This window comes from Branchiostoma floridae, chromosome 15, assembly GCF_000003815.2.
Source record: "Branchiostoma floridae strain S238N-H82 chromosome 15, Bfl_VNyyK, whole genome shotgun sequence".
Classification (NCBI taxonomy): domain Eukaryota; kingdom Metazoa; phylum Chordata; class Leptocardii; order Amphioxiformes; family Branchiostomatidae; genus Branchiostoma; species Branchiostoma floridae.
Genome location: NC_049993.1, coordinates 11342662 through 11369138, shown reverse-complemented (window position 1 = coordinate 11369138; position 26477 = coordinate 11342662). Strand labels below are relative to the sequence as shown.

At 43.3% G+C, this 26477-nt stretch overlaps 2 protein-coding genes across 5 annotated transcripts in view; one reads left to right on the top strand and one right to left on the bottom strand.

The window, feature by feature from the left end:
- On the top strand, positions 1-11243 carry LOC118432258 (spindle and centriole-associated protein 1-like; the record flags this gene model as incomplete). Its single annotated transcript, XM_035843793.1, is given in 12 exon segments — positions 1-60; positions 4352-4507; positions 5141-5233; positions 5350-5442; positions 5857-5953; positions 6691-6798; positions 7079-7401; positions 7908-8106; positions 8927-9070; positions 9864-10146; positions 10666-10744; positions 10944-11243. Coding segments are annotated over 8 exon segments (1179 nt in total). The 3' UTR covers positions 9040-9070; positions 9864-10146; positions 10666-10744; positions 10944-11243.
- LOC118432254 (sushi, von Willebrand factor type A, EGF and pentraxin domain-containing protein 1-like) overlaps positions 11192-26477 on the bottom strand; it is a 48393-nt gene continuing 33107 nt past the window's right edge. For 2 of the 4 annotated variants that reach the window (XM_035843785.1, XM_035843787.1), the window contains 14 exons: positions 26202-26372; positions 25651-25827; positions 24830-24955; positions 24270-24365; positions 16626-23870; positions 16128-16301; positions 15258-15434; positions 14775-14948; positions 14073-14246; positions 13584-13754; positions 13256-13351; positions 12821-12916; positions 12509-12602; positions 11192-12126 (listed from right to left, as the gene is read on the bottom strand). In XM_035843785.1, the coding sequence (XP_035699678.1) occupies positions 12078-12126; positions 12509-12602; positions 12821-12916; positions 13256-13351; positions 13584-13754; positions 14073-14246; positions 14775-14948; positions 15258-15434; positions 16128-16301; positions 16626-23870; positions 24270-24365; positions 24830-24955; positions 25651-25827; positions 26202-26372 (9020 nt within the window). In that variant the 3' untranslated portion in view covers positions 11192-12077. Of the gene's footprint in view, positions 12127-12508; positions 12603-12820; positions 12917-13255; positions 13352-13583; positions 13755-14071; positions 14247-14774; positions 14949-15257; positions 15435-16127; positions 16302-16625; positions 23871-24269; positions 24366-24829; positions 24956-25650; positions 25828-26201; positions 26373-26477 lie in introns of those variants that run through there. The other 2 variants (XM_035843788.1, XM_035843789.1) reach the window with 2 other exon arrangements.

The window sequence follows — 26477 nt, the reverse complement described above, 5'->3', positions numbered from 1 at the left end:
GCAGCGGACCACACGGACCTCAGCTTTTTGTCACTCACCAAACTGGAGGAACTCAAACAAGTAAGGAGGATACTTGATCTTAATCAAGAGAAAGGTTTTCAGGCTACTAGTATTTCTCTTACTTAAAGCTTTTGAGTGGAAGGAACTGCTTTAGCCTGTTATGAGGTAATAGCGGTACGGACACTACTGGGTGTACGGACACTACTGGGGAAATCAACACTACTGGGGGTACAGACCCTACTACTGTAGGGATATGGACACTACTGGGGGTACGGACAAAAGTGGGGGTATGGATAAAAGTGGGGGTATGGACACTACCAGGGGTACAGACACTACTCGCCCATTCCTCATTAACTGGGAAAATTGGAGGTAGAAAATTGTAAAAAATAAAGTTGTCCAAAACGCTTACCTGCTGGTATGAACTTGTTACCACTTATATCGACTATCTTTTGCTATTTTTGTCTGGTGCTAACACGCTTAATTTTGGAGATATTTGATTTTTAGTAGGCCATGTCATCTTTCCTACAATTTCGTAATAAAGAGCATATTACTACACAGAGAAATGTTCCAGCAAGTAATAGTGGATTAACAACAGCCAAATTAGCGAATTTTCCAACCCAAAACCTTCAAATTACACGCCAATGAGAAATATTTAACCGCCGTGTCATTTGTTTCGGAATAATCATCAAAATTACTAGCTATTAAGTTTGCTACATTTGTATAAAAGTAAATAAATGATATTTTTTTTTCTGATATGAAGACAAACCGTTTAATACTCCTTAATTTTCACCCTGTAGGATGGGATAAGAGCGATAGAATATATTTATGAAAATGGTTGGAAGCAGGCGATATATATTCTACAGGTAAATGCCAATGAACTGTGGTAACGTAAATTACAGAATCTCTAACATTTGGAGGAAAGCCGAATAGTGTACATACTGGCTCTATTTGAACTGATCAGGTCATGTTCGTCTATAATGCTGGACCTCTTATCTTCATGTTGCTAACTCAGAGTAGTAAAAATGTGTATCTTTGTTATCCGGAATACCCGTATAATCTTGTTCGTCCTATACCCACCCGGACTCTGCGGAAAGACACCCAAGATATGCAAGGTCTCTATCTTGGCGGGGTCTATTTAAATACATGCTAAGTAACAAAGGATTCACGCAATCACACGCTCTAGGTCAGAACCGCTTCGTCCTTGCGTCCTTTAATCAAGTCTTTGGGAATAGCAGGACATGATGCGATGGCAACATGCACCAGATGGACTGGGCCTTTCTAGCACAAGCTTTCGATGTTGGAAAGACAAAAAACTAAACACCAGTTATCGCACTTCTTATAAAACATTTTTTAATGTCAGGACAATCTTTGTTCGTGGAACAAACACAATGTCACATCAATATAGAATGAATGTGCTACCTAACAAAATGTCCATCCATACACCTTATATCGTGTGGTTCAATAATACCGGCAGAAAGAACTGTGTAATATGTGTATAACAAGGCTTTTGTTGATGAGCAAGGCTATAAACAACATTATCATATAGCCAGGCGCCGCGGACCAATCAGAAGGCCCCGTTCCACGTTGGTTATGACGCCGTAACACAAAGATCCAGGCCAGGCAGGTGGTTTGGTCAGAATGATTGGTCAGAATGAATGAATGATTGGTCAGAATGAATCGACACCGGCACCGGTGTCGATTTGCATCGACACCGGCACCAGTGTCGATGCTCATAAAACCACCTCGTTCGCTTCGCTCACATCGGTGGTTTTATTCGGTGGTTATAGCAAAGGACCAGGCGTTATGACACCATATACACCTCGGGGCGGGTCATTAACCCTTAAGTGAATTTTCCAAAAGAGAGCTGCATGTGTAAAGGCAGTCTGTTCTACAGTTATCCTGGCAGCCTGTCCCTTTATACTAATGCCACATGATTACATGACATGCCTGACGTTATATAGATCTTGACTTTATAGAGTGGGATTGGTTTCACAAATAGCTTTCTGCCTTGAACCATGTGTCTGTCCATGTAAAACAATTCTGTGCATCAATTCTGTGCAGTCACGACTGGTTGAAAGAGTAGTTTGCTTCTAATTAACAAGATTTCCAACCTAAACAAGCAAAGGTGAAAACTTCGGAACATCTAATGATAGTGAAGTCTTAACTTAAGTTAGCTATTAACTTCTGCAGCCCATATGCTTTTGATCATGGAGCTTATAACTCAATGACAAGTCCTCAATGTAGATAACGTGGCGCTAGCGTAAATAGTGTCGCTGATTTACCGCCGTCTGTACGTTTATATAAAGGGGTCCACTGTGTAAAACGAGAAATATTTCTGTGACACGAATCTTGACTACATTGACCTTCATAATTAGCTGATCATAATCTCTGTTGCTATTTAAGACAAACATGCTTGAAACGTACCTTACTTCATCAGTCAGTGTTGAGCATGAATTTCTGTCATTCCAGTCGTGTGATCTTCAAAAAGCGCGCGAAAATGACGACAAACTTGGATGAGTCTACTTTGACAACAGGGGTTTATTTTGGTTCAGTCCAACCCAATATACATTTATTCAACTTGGTACTATACATTCCGTGTAATGTTGATTATTGAAGCATCAGATATCAATATAAACACCCGCATCTTTCCAAGTTGGTGCATGTCAGGTTTATCATTTGAACATCGTTCCTGTAACAGTGGGGTTCTAGCGCTGCCAACTGACCACGCCAACAGCTCTTGAGCTTTTGGTGTTGTGGTTAGCACGTTGGATTTGTGATCCGGCTGCCCGAGTTCGGCGCAGGTTCGAATCCCGGGAGTCGAGATGTTGTTTATTTCTGTTCTTACTCGCCCCTCTGAATTTCTACAATGGTTCCCACGCCGGCCCTGTGAGTAACAGGCTAGTATGTGCCACATAGGGATGTCGATCTCGGAGAGTCGAGGACGAATCTTGACAAGAAAAGGGGGAGTAGTGTAACAGTGGTGTTCAAGGACTGCTAAACCGAAGACGCCTAATGGCTTAAGCCTTTTGGCCGAACGGTTTGCACGTTCGATTTGTGATCCGGCTGCCCGGGTTCGAAGCGGGTTCGAATCCCGGGAGTCAGGGTGTTGTTTCTTTCTGTTCTTACTCGCCCCTCGTATTTCTACATTCCTATGAGAAATGAAAAGTCCCAGCATCGTAAAATTCACTGAAATAGGAACATATAGACAGACTGCATTGTGACTCTATGGCAAGCCAAGCCCACCTACAGTAACATTACAGCAGATAATACGTCTTTGGTTGATGTGCTCTTGCTGAACATCCGATGACATGTTGAAGAAAAAAAATGGTAACGTAAATTATATGGTAACGTAAATTATATTTATGCTTTTAATGATAAATAAAATTTTAACAAACAGCTCTGGAAAGATTAACTCTGCAGGCAATTACTTATCTGGGAGCATTCTTTCCTATGAGTACAAAAGTAATGATCTTTCTATAATTCTAAGGGACTTATTATGGTAACGTAAATTATATCAAAAAAGTGACAAACGGCCTGAGATTGGCGGTTATAGTCATGTTTCCAACATTCGTGTTTTATGTGTTCTGTCATTTGTTTATTACGCAACACCACTGTTTAGCAGATAAAACAGTGAAAACATTATCGGAAAATGTCTTTTCGTAAGCGAATTACACCCAACAGAAGTTCGGTAACGTAAATTATACAAAAGTTGGCGACAAGAATAAAACGGCATCTGACGTAAAAAGGTCGTCTGCTGGACAAGTTCATCAACACGTGACAAGCCGGCCTAAGTGGTTGATGTAAATTATGACTGAAAATTTAAAGAACTAACGTCTTTTCATTATCAGAATGCCACGATATTCACCTTTATAGCATTTCCGACACGTGTTTTTAGCGTGTTTCTAAGCAAAACCTTACCCGGGACGACCAAAAGGCAACTAACAATGGTGGGAAAACATTGCTTAGCATATTACTATCATGTACTTGTAACGGAAAAGGGCAAAATACGTAGTCATTGTGTCTTTAAAGAAAACTGTGGCCCGCTGCTTATGTGCGACAGCAATTTGCCCCTTTAACGAGGAATGGGCGTACTGTGGGAACGGACCCTTTTGGAGTACAGACACAACTAGGTGTACGGACACTACTGGGGGAACGGACGCTACTGGGGGTACGGACACTACTGGGGGTACGGACACTAGATGTACTTTGGGATTGGATGCTACCGTGGATACAGATACTACTGGAGGTACGGACACTACAGGGGGTGCAAATAAAATGTAGTACTATGGGTATCCACACTACGGGGGGGGGGACTAACCTTCTTTGACATAATTACATTTCTTATTCTAAGGTAATGGATAACCTAGAAGCTGAGATAGCAGACTATGAGCACCAGGCTGGTATGCCAACCCCTCCCCCACCCCAGCAACACAAGTCCCCCACCCTCAGGGGATACACCACGTCCCTACTGGAGGCCATCACCAGACTCACAAGGCACATCAAGGAGGTATTCTCTTTCTAACATGACTCATCAACATGTCTGTAGCTTCTTTTATTGCATCAGAGCTCTCCTCTCTTAATTTGTGGTGCTGAATGACTGAAGAAGTCATGGGTTTGATTCCTGGTGTCCCTAGCTAGACATTGTGTCCTGGGGAATCTTATGTCATAAACAACTTTCCTCATTAAAACAAGTAACTGATTTTTGTGCGGGAAGTTAAGGGCAGTGGAAGGAGAAGCATTGACTCTAGCATTGACAATACTGTGTCCTGGACACATTGCAGGGCTCAAAATACCACATGCATAGGCAAGTTTGTGCATATAAAATTGATGTGGTGCAAGTACTCTCAGACCAAACTTGCACCAGTGCAAGTTGCTTTTCAATCCACTGTTCCCTGACATTAGAAAAAGCTTACACACACCAAAAGTGTATTCGAGCCCTGCATCAGATGCCACCACTGCCCGTATGGCCTGAAAATGGCTTTACCTCTATCTATTTATTCCAACAGAACTATATGACTATAGGTGTTGTTATTAATGTACAAGATGGTAATCTGATTGTAGTAATGTGAATATTGTAAGTAGTTTGACACACTTTGCTTTTGTACAACATCCTGACAATGGTCTGTTTCTGCTGCTGTAGAGTGAATCTCAGCTGCGCTCAGAAGCCATCCTCAGACATCACTTGATGGAGGAGATAGCAGAACAGAGAGCTCTTGTAGATGTGCTGACAGCGGTAAGTACAAAGTCAAAACTTGTTGGCTCATGCCAATGTTTCTTGAACACACCAACCATTACTCGTAACTAAAGTGATACCAATAAGTATAATGTGAAATTCATGTTTTCCTGTAGGATATCATAAATACCCAGGAGCAGTACACTGTGCTGAGGGGGGAGTTTGATCAGTACAGGGCTAAGACTGAGGAACAGATCAACTATCTTAAGGTAGGGTGCTGAAAGACTATTTTCTTTAGTAGCGTGTGTTGTTCATGTTGTCCAGTGGTTGGTTAGGGACCCTGTGTCTGGACCAAGAGGTCATGAGTTTGAATTTTGGTTGTTGTTGCTCACCTGACTTGCATGCTGCTGAAAAGGGTCGCTGTGAAAAGTGCTAGGGGTACTTCCCTGTACAATGAAGCTGTAGATGATAATAGCTTCTGTCTTCTCCACAGTTGTTCATTGAACTAAACTGGTTTGTTATCACTTTCATTGTAAGTTCTACAAGCCACAGACAAATACATCCTGTGTATTAAAACTCATGCGAGCTAATAAGATGGCAACCTTTGTTTATTTTTGTGTGCTAATCTGAAACATTTGAAAATATAATTTGGCTTTAAGTTTGATGTTTTGTTATCTATTCAGCACACACTGTATGCAGTGATGAAAGGCTCAGGAAATAGATCCATGGATGGCAGCACAGAAATGTCAGCACAGAGTTTTGTACCAAGTGAATCTTCAGGTAATCATATTGTCATGTCCAGACAAATTGCCCTCTATCTGTTTACCCGCCGCCGAGTTCTAAGTTTGGCTTCACAGAATTGTTATCATTTGGTAAATTACATTGCCTATTACATGTACATGTAATAGTGATGTAAACATGAATGTCATCCCTGCAAAAGTTCAGGACAAAAGGTAAGAAAAGGAGAATGATATTTGGTTTCTTGATAAAATTATCCATTTTCTGTCTGTGAGTGAAATGATTCTAGTATGAGCAGTACATAAATCTCCCCATCATTGTGTGGTCTGTCTGGAATCTGTCTTTGAATGTAGAAGTCGGAAGATAATTATAAAATTCCATGTGACCAGAGGTTTTGTTCATTCTGCCCAATTCAAGCAAATGAGATTGAGGATGAGCATCACTTTATCATGAATTGTTCATGATATGATAATATTTCTTTCTGTCTGCTCGAAACAATTTGATACAGTCTGTTCACTAGATAAATTTGACTACATCCTTGGAAGTGATAACTCTAACAGGGTACAAATGCTTATATCAAAGACCTTTAGACCTTAGAACCAACAGTGTAAATGATACTCTAAACTCAACATGCTGATATATTGATACTTCTTCGTAGGCATTCATGTAGGTACTTCATTGTATACACTTGTTTGCTCACATATATATTTTTAGCAGACCTTATGAAAGTCGCTGTACTTTTGTTGCGTCAATGAATATGTTTCTTTGAACCCCCACAGATGCCAGCATGGCACCCCAGACCATCCCCACTCACCTCCGACCTCTGCAGCCAGCTGTTCTCCTGTCTCCTCCCAGACAGAGGGACCAGAGAGCACCTCAGCAACAAGGTAGCAGGAACTGGTACCATTTGTGTATCATACTCATAGTCGAGTTGTAGTACATCTAGTTTGAATGGAAAATTTGTTTTGAGTACAAAATCAAAATTATAGCATTTTTTACCTAATCATGCTCAATCCTAAATCTAGAATAATTTGGTCAGGCTACAAGTGATTTCAAGTGTGGTGGAATGTTCCTATCCCTTAAGAGACATAAAAGTTCAATGTTCATATCCCTTAAGAAACATAGAGTCCCTCTGTTGGAACTGAAACAGTCCACCCCTTCGCCTAGCAGCACCAGTCCAGCCTGTCCCCACTAGTCTGGCAGACCTGCATCAGCGAGTGTCGGAGGTGTACAGGACCCTGGGGAAGGTGCCCAGTACCACAGTCCCCACCCCCACCGCCTCCATAGTCATCTCCCAGCCTACAGAGGTGAGTGTGGTGGAGCGCAGCAGGGACAGCCTGGGGACGTCACCACTGCCTCAGCCTCATCTCTACACTACAGACAGGGCTGTCTCTGGGGCTGTCAATGGTGTGGCACTGCCACAGTCAGGCCTCAGTAGGGACAGCTATGGGCAACAGCTGACTGGGGGGCAGGGATCCAGCAAAACTGGGGTAAGACCTTAAGACTTACATCATTGTACTTTGCACGGGTACATGCAGCTGTTGGAGAATATGTCCTTAGATTCGTATTCAGTTGTTTGAGAAGGGAATATGAAATTTGTGTGCATGAATGGTAAACAGATTTTGATGCTGATTTTCTAAGATGATGTGGATAAGAACCTTTCATTTTGATGGAAAAGAGAAACAATGTTTTTTGTATTTGGGTTTTATGAGTAACTGTAGATGTATTTGTTGGAAAGGGGGATAAATGGAAATCAAACTGGTTCCTTGACTTACAAAATGGTACATGCTGCTTTCTATGCTTAACACTCAGCATTTGGGACAGAGTGAACACACACACCACTACCAGTGGACTAGCCCCCTGCTGTAGTGAGCGGCACAATGATTGTGGTCCAAGGCTAGAGAAATGGAGATGGACACTGTCTGATGCCCATTTGGTTTGGGAAGGATTTTAACTTTTTCACTAACTTCACTGTGTATGTCCCTTCCCCCACCAGAGACCTGTGCCGGTGTTCGCCCCCTCCCCAGAGCTGCCCGGTGTGGCTGGTGTGAGGCAGGGCAGACGGGGGAGTCTGGAGGAACAGTTGTCTGTCCTGTCCCAGCAGCACACACAGGCACAGAGAAGGCTGCAGCAGATGGAGCAGTGGAAGAAGACTGTAGGGGTCAGTCCTGAGGATGCAGTGCAGTTCAGTGGGGGTGAGTCAAGAACAAGTGACTTTTACATGGTGTTGTATCCTGCTGTGTCCATATGGTGGAGTGGTTTGCTCACTCTGCCTCTCACCACATTTGGTTCATAATCCGTGGAGCCAACGAGTTCGCACCCGGGTCTGGACACAACTGGAAAGGAGTCGCACTGTCCTATCAGAGGGGGACATAAAACCAGTGGCCCAGTGTATGAGGGAGCTTTAGGGTATCAAACCTCTGCACATAAAAGAACCCAAGACACTAATCAAGAAGGGTACGGGTGACCAGATGTGCTTGGCCAAAAATATGTGAGACGTAGGGAAGCTGCATTGCACTAATAGCTAACAAAAAAAGTGCTTCGTCCTTTTTACTCAGAGGTTCGACTGCTTAACCTTTTAGTATTATATGTATATAATAATACTGTAGTTTTCAATGATGTTACAGAGAACAGCACATGTACATGTATCTTTCAAAGAACCTTCTTGTTGCTTACATTTTGATATCATGTGAAGCATGTAGAAATTTATACTGACTCACTTGCAATGCACAGACTGACAGAGTGTGCAGAGTGCTTTCATTTTAGTCCGTTTAATAGACAGCATGTTACACAATTGTGTTTCCCAGCTGATTAATTTGTAGCCTTTTGGCATTAAATTCATTGTGTATCTATTGGTTATAGGTTAGACTGTATGGAGAAAGTTTTAACACTCCTGGACCAGCATTTGGTCCCCATTCCCTAGTGTATTTCCCCTTGGAAGCAGTAGTTGTAAAATGTTGATGCAAAAGGTTACCATGATAGTATATTGTACACACTTATGTACATCATCTTCAGCCCCCAGTCCTGAGGCAGTCCATGAGGAGCAGGTCCTACAGCAGCAGATAGACCTGCTGCTGCACAAACATGAGGAGGCCCAGGCACGGCTGCAGGGGCTGGTGCAGCAGTAGCAACAGATCAGCCTGGACAGGCAGCTGAACAGTAGGGCAGCTTTCTTATGTAACAGCCTAGTCAGTCAGTCAGAATATCATAGCAACAGATCAGCCTGTAACAGCCTAGTCAGTCATTCAGAATATCATAGCAACAGATCAGCCTGTAACAGCCTAGTCAGTCATTCAGAATATCATAGCAACAGATCAGCCTGTAACAGCCTAGTCAGTCATTCAGAATATCATAGCAACAGATCAGCCTGTAACAGCCTAGTCAGTCATTCAGAATATCATAGCAACAGATCAGCCTGTAACAGCCTAGTCAGTCATTCAGAATATCATAGCAACAGATCAGCCTGTAACAGCCTAGTCAGTCATTCAGAATATCATAGCAACAGATCAGCCTGGACAGGCAGCTCAACAGTAGGGCAGCTTTCTGATGTAACAGCCTAGTCAGTCAGTCAGAATATCATAGCAACAGATCAGCCTGTAACAGCCTAGTCAGTCATTCAGAATATCATAGCAACAGATCAGCCTGTAACAGCCTAGTCAGTCATTCAGAATATCATAGCAACAGATCAGCCTGGACAGGCAGCTCAACAGTAGGGCAGCTTTCTGATGTAACAGCCTAGTCAGTCATTCAGAATATCATAGCAACAGATCAGCCTATAACAGCCTAGTCAGTCATTCAGATTATCATAGCAACAGATCAGCCTGGACAGGCAGCTCAACAGTAGGGCAGCTTTCTTATAGTACATACTTTGGGTTAACAAAGGTAATTTAGATTGATTACAATGGAACATTAATTATTTCATTAAAAATACTAGTAATGTATTCCCTCCTAGGTGCGGCAGGCAGCACAGGCACAGCCTCCACCTCTACAGAGTTCACACAGCTGCCAACATCTTTACCATCGGTCACCCCACCCTCATCCCTACCCCAGGGGACTCATCTCCCCGTGTCCCCACCCATCTCCCCCATCCCCTTCACCCTCAGCAGTGCAGCCCCACCCCAGCCAGTGGTGACGTGGGGAGGGGCAGGGCGGGAGATTCGCGTGTCCGTGCCCCGTATGGACGACCTGGAGCTAACAGCCACCAGCACACCTTCCCCTCATGTGGCAAACAACAGGTCAGTGTGCCTGATTCTGTAAAACCTTGCTGTTGAGTTGTATGTATTTATTGTGAAGCAGACCAAACTAGAATTACTTCAATGTGCTGAATTGCATCTGAGACCAAAATACATTTCCTGATTACATAATTTGAATGTATCATTCAATGATCTTTCGCACGTTCTGAACTTGGGCAGCTTGTGAAAACTTTTTTGAGAGCCAAAGATTAAGTTCATTTACTGCATTATTGTGATTACATACAAAACGTACATGTACAGTACAGTGGCAAGCTGGAGTACCAAGTTCCAAACAGGCTGCTTTGCTCACTGTAACATCATCAGCTTGTGTACAGGAATTGCTGATGTAATGGGTTCCTGAAGACAAGTCAGGTTTTGAAGTTAACAGATTCTCTTAGGTCAAAATTCTGTAAACCAGCAAATATTTTCTCCCGATACTTATCATTTCACAACACATTCTGAGTGCAGTGGGCCTGTAGATAGAAATCAGTTATCAGTAGTTCTCTTTTGGTGCTCTTTCAGTATTGCACGCAGCTCCCTTGGCAGTACAAAGCAGTCTCCCATTCCTGTGAACCCTGTTGGGATCAGGCCTGTCAGTAAGGTACGTGCTCTGTTTTTCTTGTCAAGCAAACAGAAGCAAACAGCTTACAAATAGCAATGGAATAAATAAAAGACATACAGCCCTGACTGATGAAAAATTTACATAGATACATTGTAAAATGCTCCGACATACTTTTCTACTTTCTGCCTTTAGTTTAAACAGGTTGAATGATTGAAAGTTTTTACTTTGTTGTTTGTAGGCATCTACTGAGGATGGCTGGTTTGCCCTCTCATCCCATGTGTCATAGACAGGATGTTTCTACACAGGAATAAAACAATGTTCTTAACTAAAAACAAACTCCATGTACATTGTGTATTAGGCAGCTTTTACATGATCATAATTTTATGGATACATTGAATTCTATAAAGGCAAAATACACATTGGAATGTTTTTATTTTTTGATCTGCGGACATATAAAAGTAGACAAAGGACACAGGACACTCAGCATTGTATTGGACTTTTTATTGGTGTAAAGTAATCAGAATTAAAAGTTTTATAATACAATTTTTGTCTTTCCTTCCCTTGAATTCAGTTTCCTTTTTATAGCCCAAATCTGGAAAACCCCGTACTTTTCAACATGCAACAACAAAAGGATAACCTTATTTACAATAGCTCCATAGACAGTGTTACTTTGAAAGCAGGAGATACTTTTAATCTCTATATGTTGCAAACATACTGCAGTAAAATATGGCTTGTATAGACATTGTGAATCACATAAATGCATTGTATAATAATTATGGACTGCAATAACATGTGATGTCCCCTCTTTTTCTCATTTGTCACCTCTCACTCAGACTGATTTTGGAATGTAATTACTTCTTTACATATCAATCAACTTAAAACAAAAATAATGATAAATATGGGCTTGAATAAATAAACAGCTTAATTATGCCAACATACTGCACACGCCACATGATATGTGCCAACATGTACATTTAGGTACAGTCACTACTACACTTACAGAATCTGATGAATGTAAATTTAAATCTAGTACACGTACACTGGGGATGCCAAGCTGAAACAAACCATTGTTCCTCTCACATGTACAGTATATTACAATTGCAAGGCCTTAATGACACTACTAATATTGTACATTCAGAAAGAAGCACTGTGTTTCTGCTTGGGAAAAACGTCTAACTTTACTCAAAGTATCTTAAAGCCGATGAAGGTACAAAAACAAATCATACTTTGTAATGCAAAATGCATAATTACAAACACCTGCAAACAGCCAAAGTGCAAACAGAGAGACAGGACAGAGAGAAGAGAAACAGTCTCTGATAAGTGCATAGCAGCAACTATATATACATGAAGTGAATATTGAATCACAGCTCCATCAATGGTACTGTTGACGGTAGTAGTCTCTGTATCTCCTGTCAATCTCTCTGGAACAAGTAAACACAATATGATTATGAATAGGTATATAGAGACAAAAAAGCCCAATTCATGTTTATATATACGTCGATGTAGATTAGACATCCAGATTATACAAAATGACCGTTTCCAAAACCATATCCAGTTGCTTGAGTAACTACTTTTTGGTGCATGTTATATATGCTACTGGAAAGTGCAGCGTTCTAAGTTAGATGGGGATGTTAAGCTCACTTTTTATTTTACTTGGCAAAAAGATCTAGGAGAATTTCCCAGGTACAAAGAACCTGTAAATACTGCATATATCATCTGCAAATGTATGTTGCAAACAACAGTTTGGCTCCTCAGTGAGCTTAACTGGTTCTCGCTTGGTCAGTTTCACATTTTATGTTTTACCTGGAGCAATCTGGTGGTCTGAATCCTGTGGGACATGAGCACATGTTGGGTCTCATACACCTGCCTCCATTCTGGCAGGGCTTCCTGCACACAGCTGTAACCACAACAGTCTTTGTCAGCTCAAGTTTGAACATTAACAAAAACCATATTGGATGTCAGTTACTGAGGGTAGTCTCTGTGAGTGATGTCCCGATGCTCATAAAAAGGTTTATCACTTCATACGAAATTAGTAAGACACTGATTCACACATACTAGCTATAGATGTTTTCTTCATTCTCTTGAAATTTTTAATAAGTGAAGATGTACACTTACCCTTTTCACATCTAGATCCAGTGTATCCAGGAGGACACTGGCATTTGTAGGGTCCAACACACTTGCCTCCATGGAGGCACGGCAGAACACAAAAGGCTGTGGGAAGGAAGAAAATGATAAACCCAAATTGCAACTGTAATGTTTCAAACATCATACAAACGACCAGTAAGTGTACACATACATGTAGTAACATGTTCAGTCATGTACATGTACATATCTATTAGTATTACCTTACTACAGTTACTGTAGAGCAGAAAGAAAAGGTCTCTTTTTAACCTTACCATCTTGTACTATCAACTATTCTGTTATTAATTATGTACATTTGTACTTCTAGAAAGTCACAACTACATGTTACCATATAAAACCATAATACAATCCTTCTGAGTTAGATCATCTTTCTAAAGAAACCATGACACCAAAAAAATTAATAGTTACCAAGTTCACAAGAAGGCCCCCTGTAACCCTGTTGACAACTGCAGGTATTGGGCCTGATACACTCTCCTCCATTGTGGCACCCATGTACACAATAGGCTGAAAATAAAGCAAAAACACAAGTTAATACCTGTAACAAAGTCTACTTAAGCCAACTAAGTTCTTTATTTGTGTTTACTGTTTAGGTTATTAAGCTTACCTTTAATGTGTTCAACCTGCTTACCTACCTGGTCCCTTGGATTAGGAAAATAAAATACTGTACAAACTCAAATGTGTATTCAAAACACTTAAATGTGAGACTCTGACTGCTGGCTACATCATGTAGCATTACCTTTGCAGCGCGGTTGAGATGACCATCTCTCCGTGTGAAGACATGTTGCCACACGGCTCCCCTCCAGTACATAGCCTGAGTGACAGCTAAACGTGACGGTGTCTCCGTACTCGTATCTCTGTCCGCGCACGGCCCCAAAGGCTGGGGAAACTGGACGCCCACACTTTATTCCTATAGAAATGGAAAAACAACTTCAATTCGGGCATACCATCATATGGGCAAAATAGTCTACCACAGAATATAACTAATATACGGTGTTCCACAATGTTGTCCTCTTAATTCATTAACTAAAGGAAAGTAAAGTGGAAATGCTGATACCGGTAATCCCTAATTACATAATTTTGACAAACTATGTAGTATCAGTCAGGGGGTGGTACTTGTAAACTACTAAAAGCATAACAGTTTTTCTAACACCTTGAGTGTAAAGTTTGGTCAATGATGCATTTATAGACATATCATACATTGTGTATGGGTATACGTCATACTTACGTATGGGTAGGGCCTTTACCCCTGACCATGTCTGGTTCAGCTGACAAGTGATGGTATCGTCCCCCACCAGTCTGTAGCCCTCCTCGGCCTTGAGCTGCAGACTTGAGCCCACCTGGTAGTCCTGTGTGGACAGGAACAGGTGTAGGGGCAGGACTGGGGGAGGGCACTCCAGGGCTGCATGGGGAAAACATGATGGTTAGAGTCTGCTACAGTGAAAGCTGGAGGGACAATAGGACTGGTACTGTCTCTCTTTTTGTATAAAGTCTACTGCATGTGTGCTGAGTGTGGAATATCTATTATGAAATTTACAAAAAAAATGAAATCATGTACTGCATACCTACTTAACCATCGAAAAACACACTGATGACATGGACACAAAAATGATATCCGATAGTAGCAATTGTTTCTTTCTAATATGTCCTTATGACAACCCTATCTACATAAATAAATTCTACATTATTCCGGCATATATCATAGATCTATATTGGGAAAGAAATATAGTTTGCAAAACATACATGTAACTTTTAAAGTAGTGGAAGAAATAGAGTTCAAGTACAAAAGTGTTATTCTTTGCAGGATTTCCAGAACTTTGAATACAGAAAAGGCTTAATGTTTTCTGCATATTTTGTACAGCATCAGGTACTGTTACAGTGTATATCTAAAGAGAATGGTGCCTGCTGCATCAGAAAGAACCCCACAAACCTACACATGTTGGCCTGGGATGGCTCCAAGTTCCCATCTCAGTACACTTGCTGTCAAGCGCCCCCTTTTGCCTGAAGCCAGCATCGCAGCCAAACACCACAACATCCCCATATGAGTGTCCAGTCCCTGTTATCTGTCCATTTAGAGGTGCAAGCATAGCTGGGCACTGCACCTCTGTACATGGTGATAGGAAAATAGAAAAAAGAATTCGAATTTGTAAGATTTTTCCACTCTGGGATCTGTAGATTAAATGTTGCTTGGGTTGTATTTCATTGTCAAATCAGAAGAGTTTACAGGCTTTTTAACCATTTGGAACAATTAACAAAAAAAAAGGACTTGGATAGTCTTAAGCAATTGCCGTCAGCTGAAGAAATAATGACATGTATAATTCTTTTTCTCAAGATGGTTATGGTTAGATGTTAACCTCATATATACTGTTAACAGTGTATTTATTAGTCATGCTGCATTATCCAAACCACGTACTGTTGCATTCGGCAGTTGTGCCACTCCAAAAACCATTCGGTAGACAAGTTCTGATTGGTTCTCCCACCAAGATATAGCCAGTTGCACACTGGACCCTGGCCAATCCCAGCCCATATAAGAAACTGTCTACTTGGATCTCGGCATTGATGACAGGAGGAGGAGGGCCACAACTGACAGCTGTACAAGGGAGTTAGGTGGTGAGTAGAACACTACAGTCTATATGTGTTGTACTACAGATAGAAGACTAAAATTAATGCATGTACAGTCAAACCTCCACAAGTGGCCATCTCTACACTTGGCCAATGTGACTGCTTTCAGTGGTCCCTTATAATACATTATATATTTTTCCCATTGACACAAGCATTCAGAATCCTGTCTACACATAAATCCACTTAAACCTTGAGTGGTCCTCTTGGACAGGTTTGACTGTAAATCAATGGTCTATAATGTGTTTTAAAATCTTAATAACCTAATCAGTATTCATTGTGAGTTGTCAGAATATAAATGTAGTGCTTCTACATTTCTATGACTGATGTTAATGTCCTATGTTGAAACTCTCCTAGCTAAAAATCTTTGGCCTGACATGCTTTTTCCTATGTTAGAAAATGTACAACTTATCAAACCATTACTAATGCAACTTAAATGTGATGTACATGTAAGTTATTCCCTTGATTGGTGCTCATTACTGTGATATGTTATGACTGTAGAAGATCAGTGCTACTGTACATATACTCCTCCATTGACGGTAAATAAAAACAAAAGGTACATGTAGAAGATAATAGCATACCTAGAGATAGTTTTTTCTTGTATGCAATACCAAATGAATGCACCAGAAGCCATGGCAACTATGTTGAGGTAAAGAGTGCTTACGCTGACACCTGGGACTGTACAGGCTCCAGGTGCCTGCCTCTGTGCAGGTGCGTGATGACGGCCCCTCCAGAACGTAGCCGTTGTGGCAGGTGTAATCCTGCACATCGCCGTAGTAGTGGCCGTTGTCGGTAATGTCACAGTGAGGCACATCTGGAGGACGTCCACAATACACTCCTGTAGGAGCACAAGTTCCATCATACTACTGACAACTGGGGCCAGGCTTCAAAACTTCAAGTAGCCTGAAAGCTGTACTTTGTAGGGCATGTTTATAGCTGTTAAGTGGTATTATTATAGAGTAGTGTGAAATAATCTTTCTGTTGAAAACAACATTGTATAAGACTTACAAATGTAGGGTATTATTAAGGGTTGCATGCCACAGGCAATTCTTTTGAACTGGTTAAATAACATAGCTACATATAGTCTTTATCTTCTGAAAAATGTGTCCACCAGAAGGAAACAGAATGAGTTTGACTGTAAGTGAGGGATCATTTCACTTACTTTTACATATGGGTGCTGTCCCACTCCACATCCTATCAGCTTGGCACTGAAGCTGAGCAACCCCTTCCATGATGTACCCTGTATCACAGGTATACTCCACTCTCTGTCTGTAGGTGTGGACTGTTCCATTCACAGTCCCATGGAGAACCTGTGGGGGTGGACCACAGCTAACAGGAGCACACACAGGTTGGGTGTCACTCCACACACCATCAGCCCCACACGTCCGTTCAGAAACACCCCGCAGCTCATACCCACTGTTACACTGAAACAGGATCTTCTGGCTGTATGTGAAGTTGTTGCCTGTGATGACACCATTTGTGAAGGGGCCTACGGTATCACAGGTCACGAGGACGCACTGTGGAAGACTTGTAGTCCACTCACGGTTGGACTGACAAACTCTCTCTGCCTTACCCAACAGTCTGTATCCTTTATTACATGTGTATACAATCTTCTGTTGATATGTAAAGTCACTGCCTATATACTGGCCATTTGGTAGAGGCTCAGGCTTGCCACAGTCCACAGGCACACACACTGGTAGCTCTCCTCTCCAGGTTTGGTTTGCTTGGCAAAGTCTCTCCTGGTTCCCTTTCAGTTCATATCCAGAGTCACACACATAGCGCACAGTCTGTCTGTAAGTGAAGTCACTGCCTAGTACTGTTCCACTAGTGATTGCTGTGGGAGGGGGGCAGTGAAGAGGAAGACATTCGGGTTTATCACTGCTCCAAGTTCTGTTAGCTTGACATGTTCTGACGTCATGTCCGTGCAGCTTAAAACCTTCGTCACACTTGTATATCACAGACTTGCCATATGTAAAGTCCCTGCCATCCATGCTAGCATGGGGAACAACTTCAGGCTCACCACAACTGACAGCTTTGCATGTTGGTTCTTCCCCACTCCATTTTCTGTCCTCGCCACAATTCCGTTTTGCATCACCCAGTAGCTCATACCCCTGGTGACACGTGTACACTACAGACTGTCTGTAAGTAAATACTGTACCATTTAACACACCATTGCTTACTGTGTTTGGTTGCCCACAGTTAACAGGATTGCAAGTTGGAGGAAGTCCACTCCAAGTTTTATTAGCTTGGCAAACCCTACTATCAGAACCACTCAGCTCATATCCAGAGTTACATTTGTATGCTACAGTTTTCCCGTAAGTGAAGTCCTCTCCTACAAGGAGACCATCAAGGATAGACTCAGGTTTGCCACACTGAACAGGCTCACACTTTGGTTCCTCTCCACTCCACTGTCTGTCAGCTCCACAAATACGTTTGGCTTCTCCAACCAAATCATACCCTTCCCTGCAATGGTAGACTACAGTCTGTTGGTAAGTGAAGTCGGTACCATTTACGATGCCATGGGGAACAGGTTCAGGCTGCCCACAGCTCACTGGGGTACATGTGGGTGCTTCCCCACTCCACATCTTATCAGCCTGGCATATTCTTTGCTCCAGTCCTTCAAGTTGGTAACCTGTGTCACACGTGTAGCTCACTGTCTCTCTGTAAGTGAAGTCAGTCCCTTGTAGAGTACCGTGTGAGATGGTGCCAGGTTCACCACAGGTGACAGGAACACAGCGTGGTTCTACTCCACTCCATGTCCTGTCTTCCTGGCATGTCCGTCTTGCTTCTCCAGCCATTTTATATCCCTTGTTACAAACATAAGTTACAGATTCTAAGTAGGTAAAAGCTGAACCTTGCACCTCACCATTGGTGATGGAATCTGGTTGTCCACAGCTAATAGGGTCACAGGTAGGCGTTTCTCCACTCCATGCTCTGTTTGCTAAACATCTCCTTTCTTTGGTTCCTCGAAGTTCAAACCCTACATCACATCTGTATGTCACTGTTTGATTGTATGTGAAGTCCCTTCCCTCCAATCTGCCATGTGTTATAGTCCCAGGGTCCCCACAGTTCACAGGTGAACACTGTGGCTCCTCCCCACTCCACTTTCTGTCTTCCTTACATGTTCGTCTTCCCTCTCCAACAAGGTTGTACCCCTCCTCACAATAGTAGACCACTGACTGCTGGTAAGTGAAGTCAGACCCTTTAAGATAACCATTCAGGACTTCACCTGGCTGACCACAGTTGACTGGGGCACAGGTAGGAGTCTGCCCACTCCAGGTTTGATTTGCCTGGCACATTCTAGTCTTGCCTCCATGAAGTTCAAACCCCAAGGTGCAACTATAGGACACTGAGTTTCCATACGTGAAGTCTGTGCCTCTGATGAAACTGTTGGTGGGAGCTTCAGGTTGGCCACAACTAACAGCAATACACTGAGGCTTCTTATCACTCCATTGTCTGTTCTCACCGCATGTTCTTCTGGATGCTCCCTTTATTTTGTATCCATCATTGCAGGTATACACTATGGACTGCTGGTATGTGAAATCTTTCCCTTGTACTTCACCATTTGTTACAGGGCCTGGCTGGCCACAATCAACAGGTTTACATGTTGGGGGACGTCCACTCCAAGTTTGATCAGCCTGGCATGTTCTTGTAGCCTCTCCTTTCAGCTCATAACCGAGATCACAAGTGTAAGAGATGGTTTGGAGGTACGTGAGCTGGGTAGATTGGACTTTACCATTTGGAACAGGCCGTGGGGAGGGGCAGCTCACAGGTAAACACTGTGGAGGTGTTCCACTCCATGTCCTGTCAGCCTGGCAAACTCGTACATCCCCTCCCTCCAGTCTGTAACCTGTGTTGCATGAATACCTGATCTCTCCCTGGTACAAAGTGTTTGAAATTGTTCCACTACCATGTTCAATGGGATTTGGAGAGCCACAGGATATGGGAGAGCACTGAAAACTGCTGTCACTCCATTGTCCATCTTCCTCACATCTCCTTGTGTTACCACCGACCACAACAGGCTCAAAGCCTGGGAGGCAGCTATATTGAATGATGCTTCCATACTGATAATCTTGTCCAGTCAGCTCTGCATTCTGAATGTTTGCTGGGGTTGGGCAAATGATGAGTTCACAAAATGTGTCACCATTCAGTCCATTCCATGTCGCATCCTCCTTACAAACAACTTGTCGACTCCCTTGCAGTCTGTACCCTTCTTTACATGTGTAAGCAACTGTGTTGCCAAAGGTGTAGTTGTCCCCTGTTCTGACTGAGTTCAGTACTGTTGGAGGATTTCCGCAGGACACAGGTGCACATGAGGGTAGCCTGTTCTTCCATGTGCCATCATGTTCACACATTATCTCACTAACACCTTCCAAGACAAACCCTGGGTCACAATGGTAGCTGGCCATGCTTCTGTATGTAAGACTGCTGTATGTCACTTTTCCATACAGGATTTTGTTTGGGATGTTACATTCAACAGGTTTACATGTAGGACTTATACCACTCCACTGTCCATTGGATTGACACATTCTTGTCAAAGCACCATCCAGAGTGTACCCTCTGTTGCATACGTAAGTTATTGTGTCTTCAAAGAGGTATCTTTGTCCAAAGGTGTGCCCATTACTTATGTCCTTAGGTGCACCACAGGCCACTTTCTTGCACACTGGTTCCGAGCCACTCCACATGCCATCTGCCTGACAACTTCTCGACACAGAACCATGCAAGATGTAACCTTCATTACATGAGTACTGCACAGACTGTCCGTAGAAGTAGTGTATACCTTTCATTTTCCCATTTTTCAGGTGGCTAGGCACAGGGCAGTGTCGGGGCTTGCATCTTGGGTTCTCACCACTCCACGTACCATCAGCTTGACAGATTCGGCTATGGTTACCCGATAACACATATCCCTCATCACAGGTATATTCCGCAACTTCGTTGTAGATGTGCCCAAAATTTGCTTTGACTTTTCCATTTTCTACAGTGTCAGGTTGTCCACAGGATACCGGTATGCACAAAGGTGTCCTTCCAGACCAGGAGGCGTTTGCCTGACACCGTCTCTCCCTCTGTCCCTGCAGCTCATACCCCACCTTACAGCTGTACTGGACGATGCTACCAAAGGTGTAGTCCTGGCCTGTGATCATACCATCAAAGATGTGCCTAGGAGGTATGCAGCGAATGGGCACACACAAGGGAGGAGGGACGTTCCATGTTCCATCCTCCTGACAAGTCCGCTTGGACCCCCCTCGCAGGAGGTACCCCTCCTTACACTGGTACTGAATAGTGCTGCCGTATGTGTAGTCAGAGCCAACCACAGCCCCGTTTGTGATAGGATCTGGCACCATACAGGAGACGATGACACACTTGGGTAATGGATGGCTCCAAGTCCTGTCCTCCTGGCAGGTGACATTACCTGTCCCTGTAAGTTTGTACCCAACATCACACGTGTATGTTACGTCGGTGCCAAATATGTAACTACCCCCTGATTTACTCCCATGTTCAATGTCAGGGGGTTCTGGACAGCTGACTGGCTCACAGGTTGGCACCTCACCATTCCATGTCTTGTCTGCCTGGCATGTGAGCTCCTTTGCCCCCTTGAGTTCATATCCAGAGATGCAGGAATAAATCACAGTGCTCTTGTACCTGAAATTTGTACCGTTGGCACTACCATGCAGGATTTCTGATGGTTTTCCACAAGACACGGGCTCACACATAGGAGAAGTTCCATTCCAAGACCCGCTGTCAAGACACACCCTTGTTCCAATGCCTTGCAGTTGGTGTCCATCTTCACAATGATAGGACACTACACCTCCATACGTAAAGTTGTGTCCATCCACTCGGCCATTGTCTATGCTTTCAGGCTGACCACATGAAACAGGGTTGCAGGATGGTGGTGGTTCTTCCCAGGTTCCGTCATCTTGACAGTGATATTTCTCCTTCTCTCCCACCAGTCTGTACCCCTTTCTGCAACTATACTTCACAAAACCCAGGTAATAGAAGTACTGCCCCTGTACTAGACCGTTTGTAATGTTGGGCGGACTGCCACAGAATACAGGGTCACACTTTGGCTCCGCTCCACTCCATGTCCTGTTCGCTTGGCAAGTCCTCTTGGATGCCCCTTTCAGGACATATCCCATGCTACACTTGTAATGAATAACACTCTGGAACTTGAAGTTGCCGATGCCAATGACTCCGTTATCAATGCTTGGCGGGTGTTGGCAGGAGACAGGTTGGCAGGTAGGTGCTTCATCCTTCCAATCTGTCCACAGTCCGTCAGCGTTACACCAGGTGAGGTTCTTCCCTGCCAGCTCGTATCCTTCATCACACTTGTATAACACCGATCGTCCATAGGTGAAGTTGTTTCCCACGAACCGCCCATTATCTACAGTCGGTGGTAGCCCACATGAGATAGCTCTGCAGAAGGCGTTAGTTGGGGACCATTCCCCTTCTGCTTGGCATTCCCTGGTGTCATTTCCTTGCAGCTCAAATCCATGGTCGCACACATACTTCACCACGCTTGTGTAGGAGAAGTTTGTACCCTTAACTACTCCATTTTCCACAGCAGGGGGTTCTCCACAAGATATTGGATCACAGACAGGTGGACTGCCTGACCATCTTCCATCAGACAAGCAAGTCTGACTACCTTCTCCTTTCAGTGTCCAACCCAGGTAACATCTGTACTGTACAGCACCCTTGAAATGAACGTTCTCAGCTTTGTAGGATCCATACTGTAATTTGGGAGGATTCCCACATGATACAGGTTCACAATCTGGCGTTTTGCCACTCCACGTCTTATTTGACAAACATCTGCGCCTGTAGTTTCCCACAAGGTAATATCCTTTGTCACAGGTGTAGGTCACTTCACTTTGGAATTCAAAGTTTCCCCCGATAAGTGTTCCATTCCCGACCAATGCTGGCCTGCCACACGACACTGGTTGGCAGGATGGAGGTGGGTGACTCCAACTTCTGTCAGCTTCACATGTTGCTGCATCAGCACCTTGGAGGACATACCCTTCGTTACACTTGAACGTGACAGTTTCACCATAGTGGAAGTCTGGTCCATGTATTGAGCCATTGTCCAGTGATGGAACACTACATTGCACCGGCTCACACTGAACCTCCTCCTCACTCCATGTCCCATCTGCCAGGCATTTCCTCCTACCAGTGCTCACTAGTTCAAACCCTTTGTCACAGTCATACTGCACAGTATCTCCGTACTTTAGATTAAGAGCTAACGGCTGTCCATACTTCAGGGCAGGTGGGGGCTTACAGGGAGCCCTCTCACAATGTGGTGTGACTCCGTTCCAGGAACGGTTTGCTTGGCACTCTTGTATCCCTTCCCCTACAAGAACATAGCCTTCAGTGCAGTGGTACGTGATGATACTTTTGTATGTGTAGCTGCTTCCTTTGATAAAAGCATTTTCCACATCGTCCGGCTTGCCACATGATACGGGGTTACAGTTAACCACTGGCACTGACCAGCTCTTGTTGTCCATACAGGTTGAATCTGCTGGTTTATCTGTTTCATAACCAGGTTCACAGGCATATTGCACTTTACTTTTGAAGGTATAGACCTCTCCAACTGCCTTGGCATGTGGAAACTCTGTAGGGAGGCCACAGCTGATTGCCACACAGGTCGGGGGTTGGCCTGACCAGGAGCCATCAGCAAGACAAGTCATGTTGCTGTCTCCTTGTATGACGTATCCTGGTTCACAGTTGTAGGTGATCACACTTTCGTACACACTGATATCAGAGCTGGATATGATTATACCATGTGTTATTTTAGGAGGGTTATCACATTTGATGGGAGTACACTGTGGGAGGCCTGGTTTCCAAAGACCATCAGAGTCACACATTCTTGTGTCATTCCCAATTAAGATATGTCCTATGTCACAGTCATACTGGACAAGGCTCTCATATCTCACATCACCTACTGTCAGTGAGCCGTGTTGGATTTCTGCCGGTTGACCACAGGAGATTCGCTCACATTTGGGCGCCTCGCCACTCCACGTCCCGTTTGCCTGGCACATTTGTGAAGCTATCCCCTCCAATTCAAATCCCTTGTCACACGCGAATGACACGGTGCTTCCATACTTGTAGTCGCCATCGGAGAAGAGAAAGCTGTGCTCAACCTTCCTGGGTGGTCCACAGGAGATCCGTTCACAGTACGGCACATCCCCTCCCCAGCGTCCGTTAGCCTGACAAACTCTTGAGCTCTCCCCTACCAGTGTGTAGCCCTGCTCACAATGGTACTGGACGTCGCTCTGGTAGGTTAAGGAGATGCCAATCATGATCCCATTCTCAATACTGTCTGGCTGGCCACAGTTCACAGGCTGGCAGAAGGGGATCTTGTCACTCCACTCTCCTGAAGATAAACAGGTGCGCTCATCCGTGCCATTCAGAACATAACCTGTTAAAGACAAGAAAACTTATAGTCAGTGGAAAACAATACGCAGACAAACACATCTACTTTTTGTACCCATGCATCTACATCATATGATAGGTGAATGTTTGGACTAACAGCTGCAGTAGGGTATGTTCAGAACATAACCTGTTAAACTTAAAGAAAAGAAACTATTAGTCAGTAGAAAGCTTTAAGTAAACAAATACATGCACCTACAATGTGCATTATGTGATTGATGAATGTTTGGACGAATAGCCATAGAAGTTAAAGGTGTATCAACATCTTTGTGGCTTTTCCAACCAATGTTTGCCAAAATCTATGACTATTAGCTGTCTTTCAGCATAGACTTATGAACATGGACACTTTGCATAAACTGGTTACAGTGTTCTAAAGGAGAAGACTGACCTGTGTTGCACTTGTACTCCAGGGTGTGGTTAAACTCATAGCTGCTCCCTGATATCCTACCATTGGGGAGTTCAGATGGAGGGTCACATGTTACCACTGTGTGAGGAAATAGAGATCCTCATTGATTGGTATACACTGTACAAATGTAGTAGGTCATGGCCGAAATACCTAAAGACAGTCAAAACTCATATCAATCTGGGTTCTGAGTTCTGGTGTGATGAACATTTTAATAAACTAGAGTTCATGGATAGAAAACTTTTGTCTTGCAAAGTCAGCATGTTAGCATGCCAAAGATGACAATTTCACCATCACTGAGGAAAGTAATGGGATGTCCCTGTAGCTCAACTTGTAATAGCCTCACATTTGAACTCTTGGTTCCATTTAGTTGATAACAGGGAGACCCCAGTTAAATCCTTGGTAGGGCATCTTGGTTGGGGCTGTACCCATCTTTCTGAAGGGACGCACAGTGCTACTGGAACAGCAAGGAAACGTCCTGCCTATGTGCCAATAGGTACTAGCAAACAATGAATGAAACTAACAAACCCATTGAAACTACCCACCTTTACAGGTGCGTCCATCCCCAGTGAAGCCTACTCTGCACTGACAGGTGTAGTCTCCAGGTGTGTTGGCGCAGTCGGCATGGACAGAACAGGTGTGGAGGTCAGCTGCTGCACACTCATCCACATCTGAAGGTATGGAACACATTTAGGTATGTTTGTTTGCATACATGTACATGGTAAATTACATCTCATGATGTAACACACTAGGTTTGTACCAGAGAGTGCTCATGTGATCACTCATTTGGACCCATACTGTTTTACAGGTGTGTTTTTTTTTTTTTACCATGCACAAGTTGTGGCTGAATGCAGCTATACACTTTCCAAAGACTATAGAACTGATGCAGAACCCAGTGACTGATGTTGATGACAAGGTGTGGCTTTCCCCATGGAAGTCCATGTACAGTCTTATCCAAGGGTCTTCCCTCACCGAAGGTAGATTGTATGTACACATTTACACTTTAGTCATGTTGGAAAATTTATATTGCCTTGCCCAACACCAAAACCTGTCAGAAATTCAAAGCTCGTGCCTCCAGGCTCAAAGTTAACAATCCTGTCCATAAGACCACCATCCCAACATGCCCAACTTTCTGCTGACCTTGAATCTTTGAGAACAATAACTCACTAGACTACAATGTATATGAGCAGTAGCTGAATACCACAAATGAGACATATTACTCTTAAAATTCATCTGCATTAATTGCACAGGATGCACAAATGGAGATGGGGATATCAGTTTATGAAAATGGAAAAAATTACAACCTTACAGCTGAAGTACATAAGTCTTCATAAGGCAGTACAGAAAAATTCACATATAGACCTACCAAGACATGTAGGCCAGTCCCCTTCCCAGAGTCCTTCAGGGCCACAGGTGAGCATGGTGTCATTGTCCAGTTGGTAGCCATGGTAACACTGGTAGCGCACGGTGTCCTGGTACCTGTAACCACTCGCACCGACAGGCCTTCCCCAGCGGACACTTGGAGGGGGACCACACGATCTTTCTTAATTGTAGAAAGGCAGTGCTTAAAGTGATGGCCAGAAAAATCAGTGACTTATTGTAAATATCTATAGAGATACATGTATATTGGTAACACAAAGACATATTTCGTAACGATGAATACCAATATCAACTACATTGTATCGCAATAGCAAATTTTTGATAAGCCAAACTTCTGCAGTATACTAGTATACTGCCCAATGTTTTTCGGATCACAATTTTCACCTCGTCCTCCATTATATTCACATACAATAATGTACAGCATAGAGATAACATATAACTTTCTGATGAGAAGTTTACAATACATATGAGTCACTTTGTTTTCACATCCAATTAATGGAAAGATGACCACTGGACTAGGCCAAATATAGTACCTACTTTTACAACCCGGTGCTTCCCCCGACCATGAGGTGTCCAGTAGACAGTCCCTGTACGGCAGCCCCTCCAGCTCATACCCAGTGTCACAGCTGTAGATAATCCTGGACCCCATAGATGTGTTGTTACCAATGATGGACCCATATCGGGGTGTGGGAGGCAACGACTCACAGCCTAGAGACACATGAGCAGTGGTTAAAGTTAGGTTGCAATAAAAGTTTTCTAATACACTGCTTAGAACCCCATAAAAATGATAGATTTCATGTACCTGCATCAAAT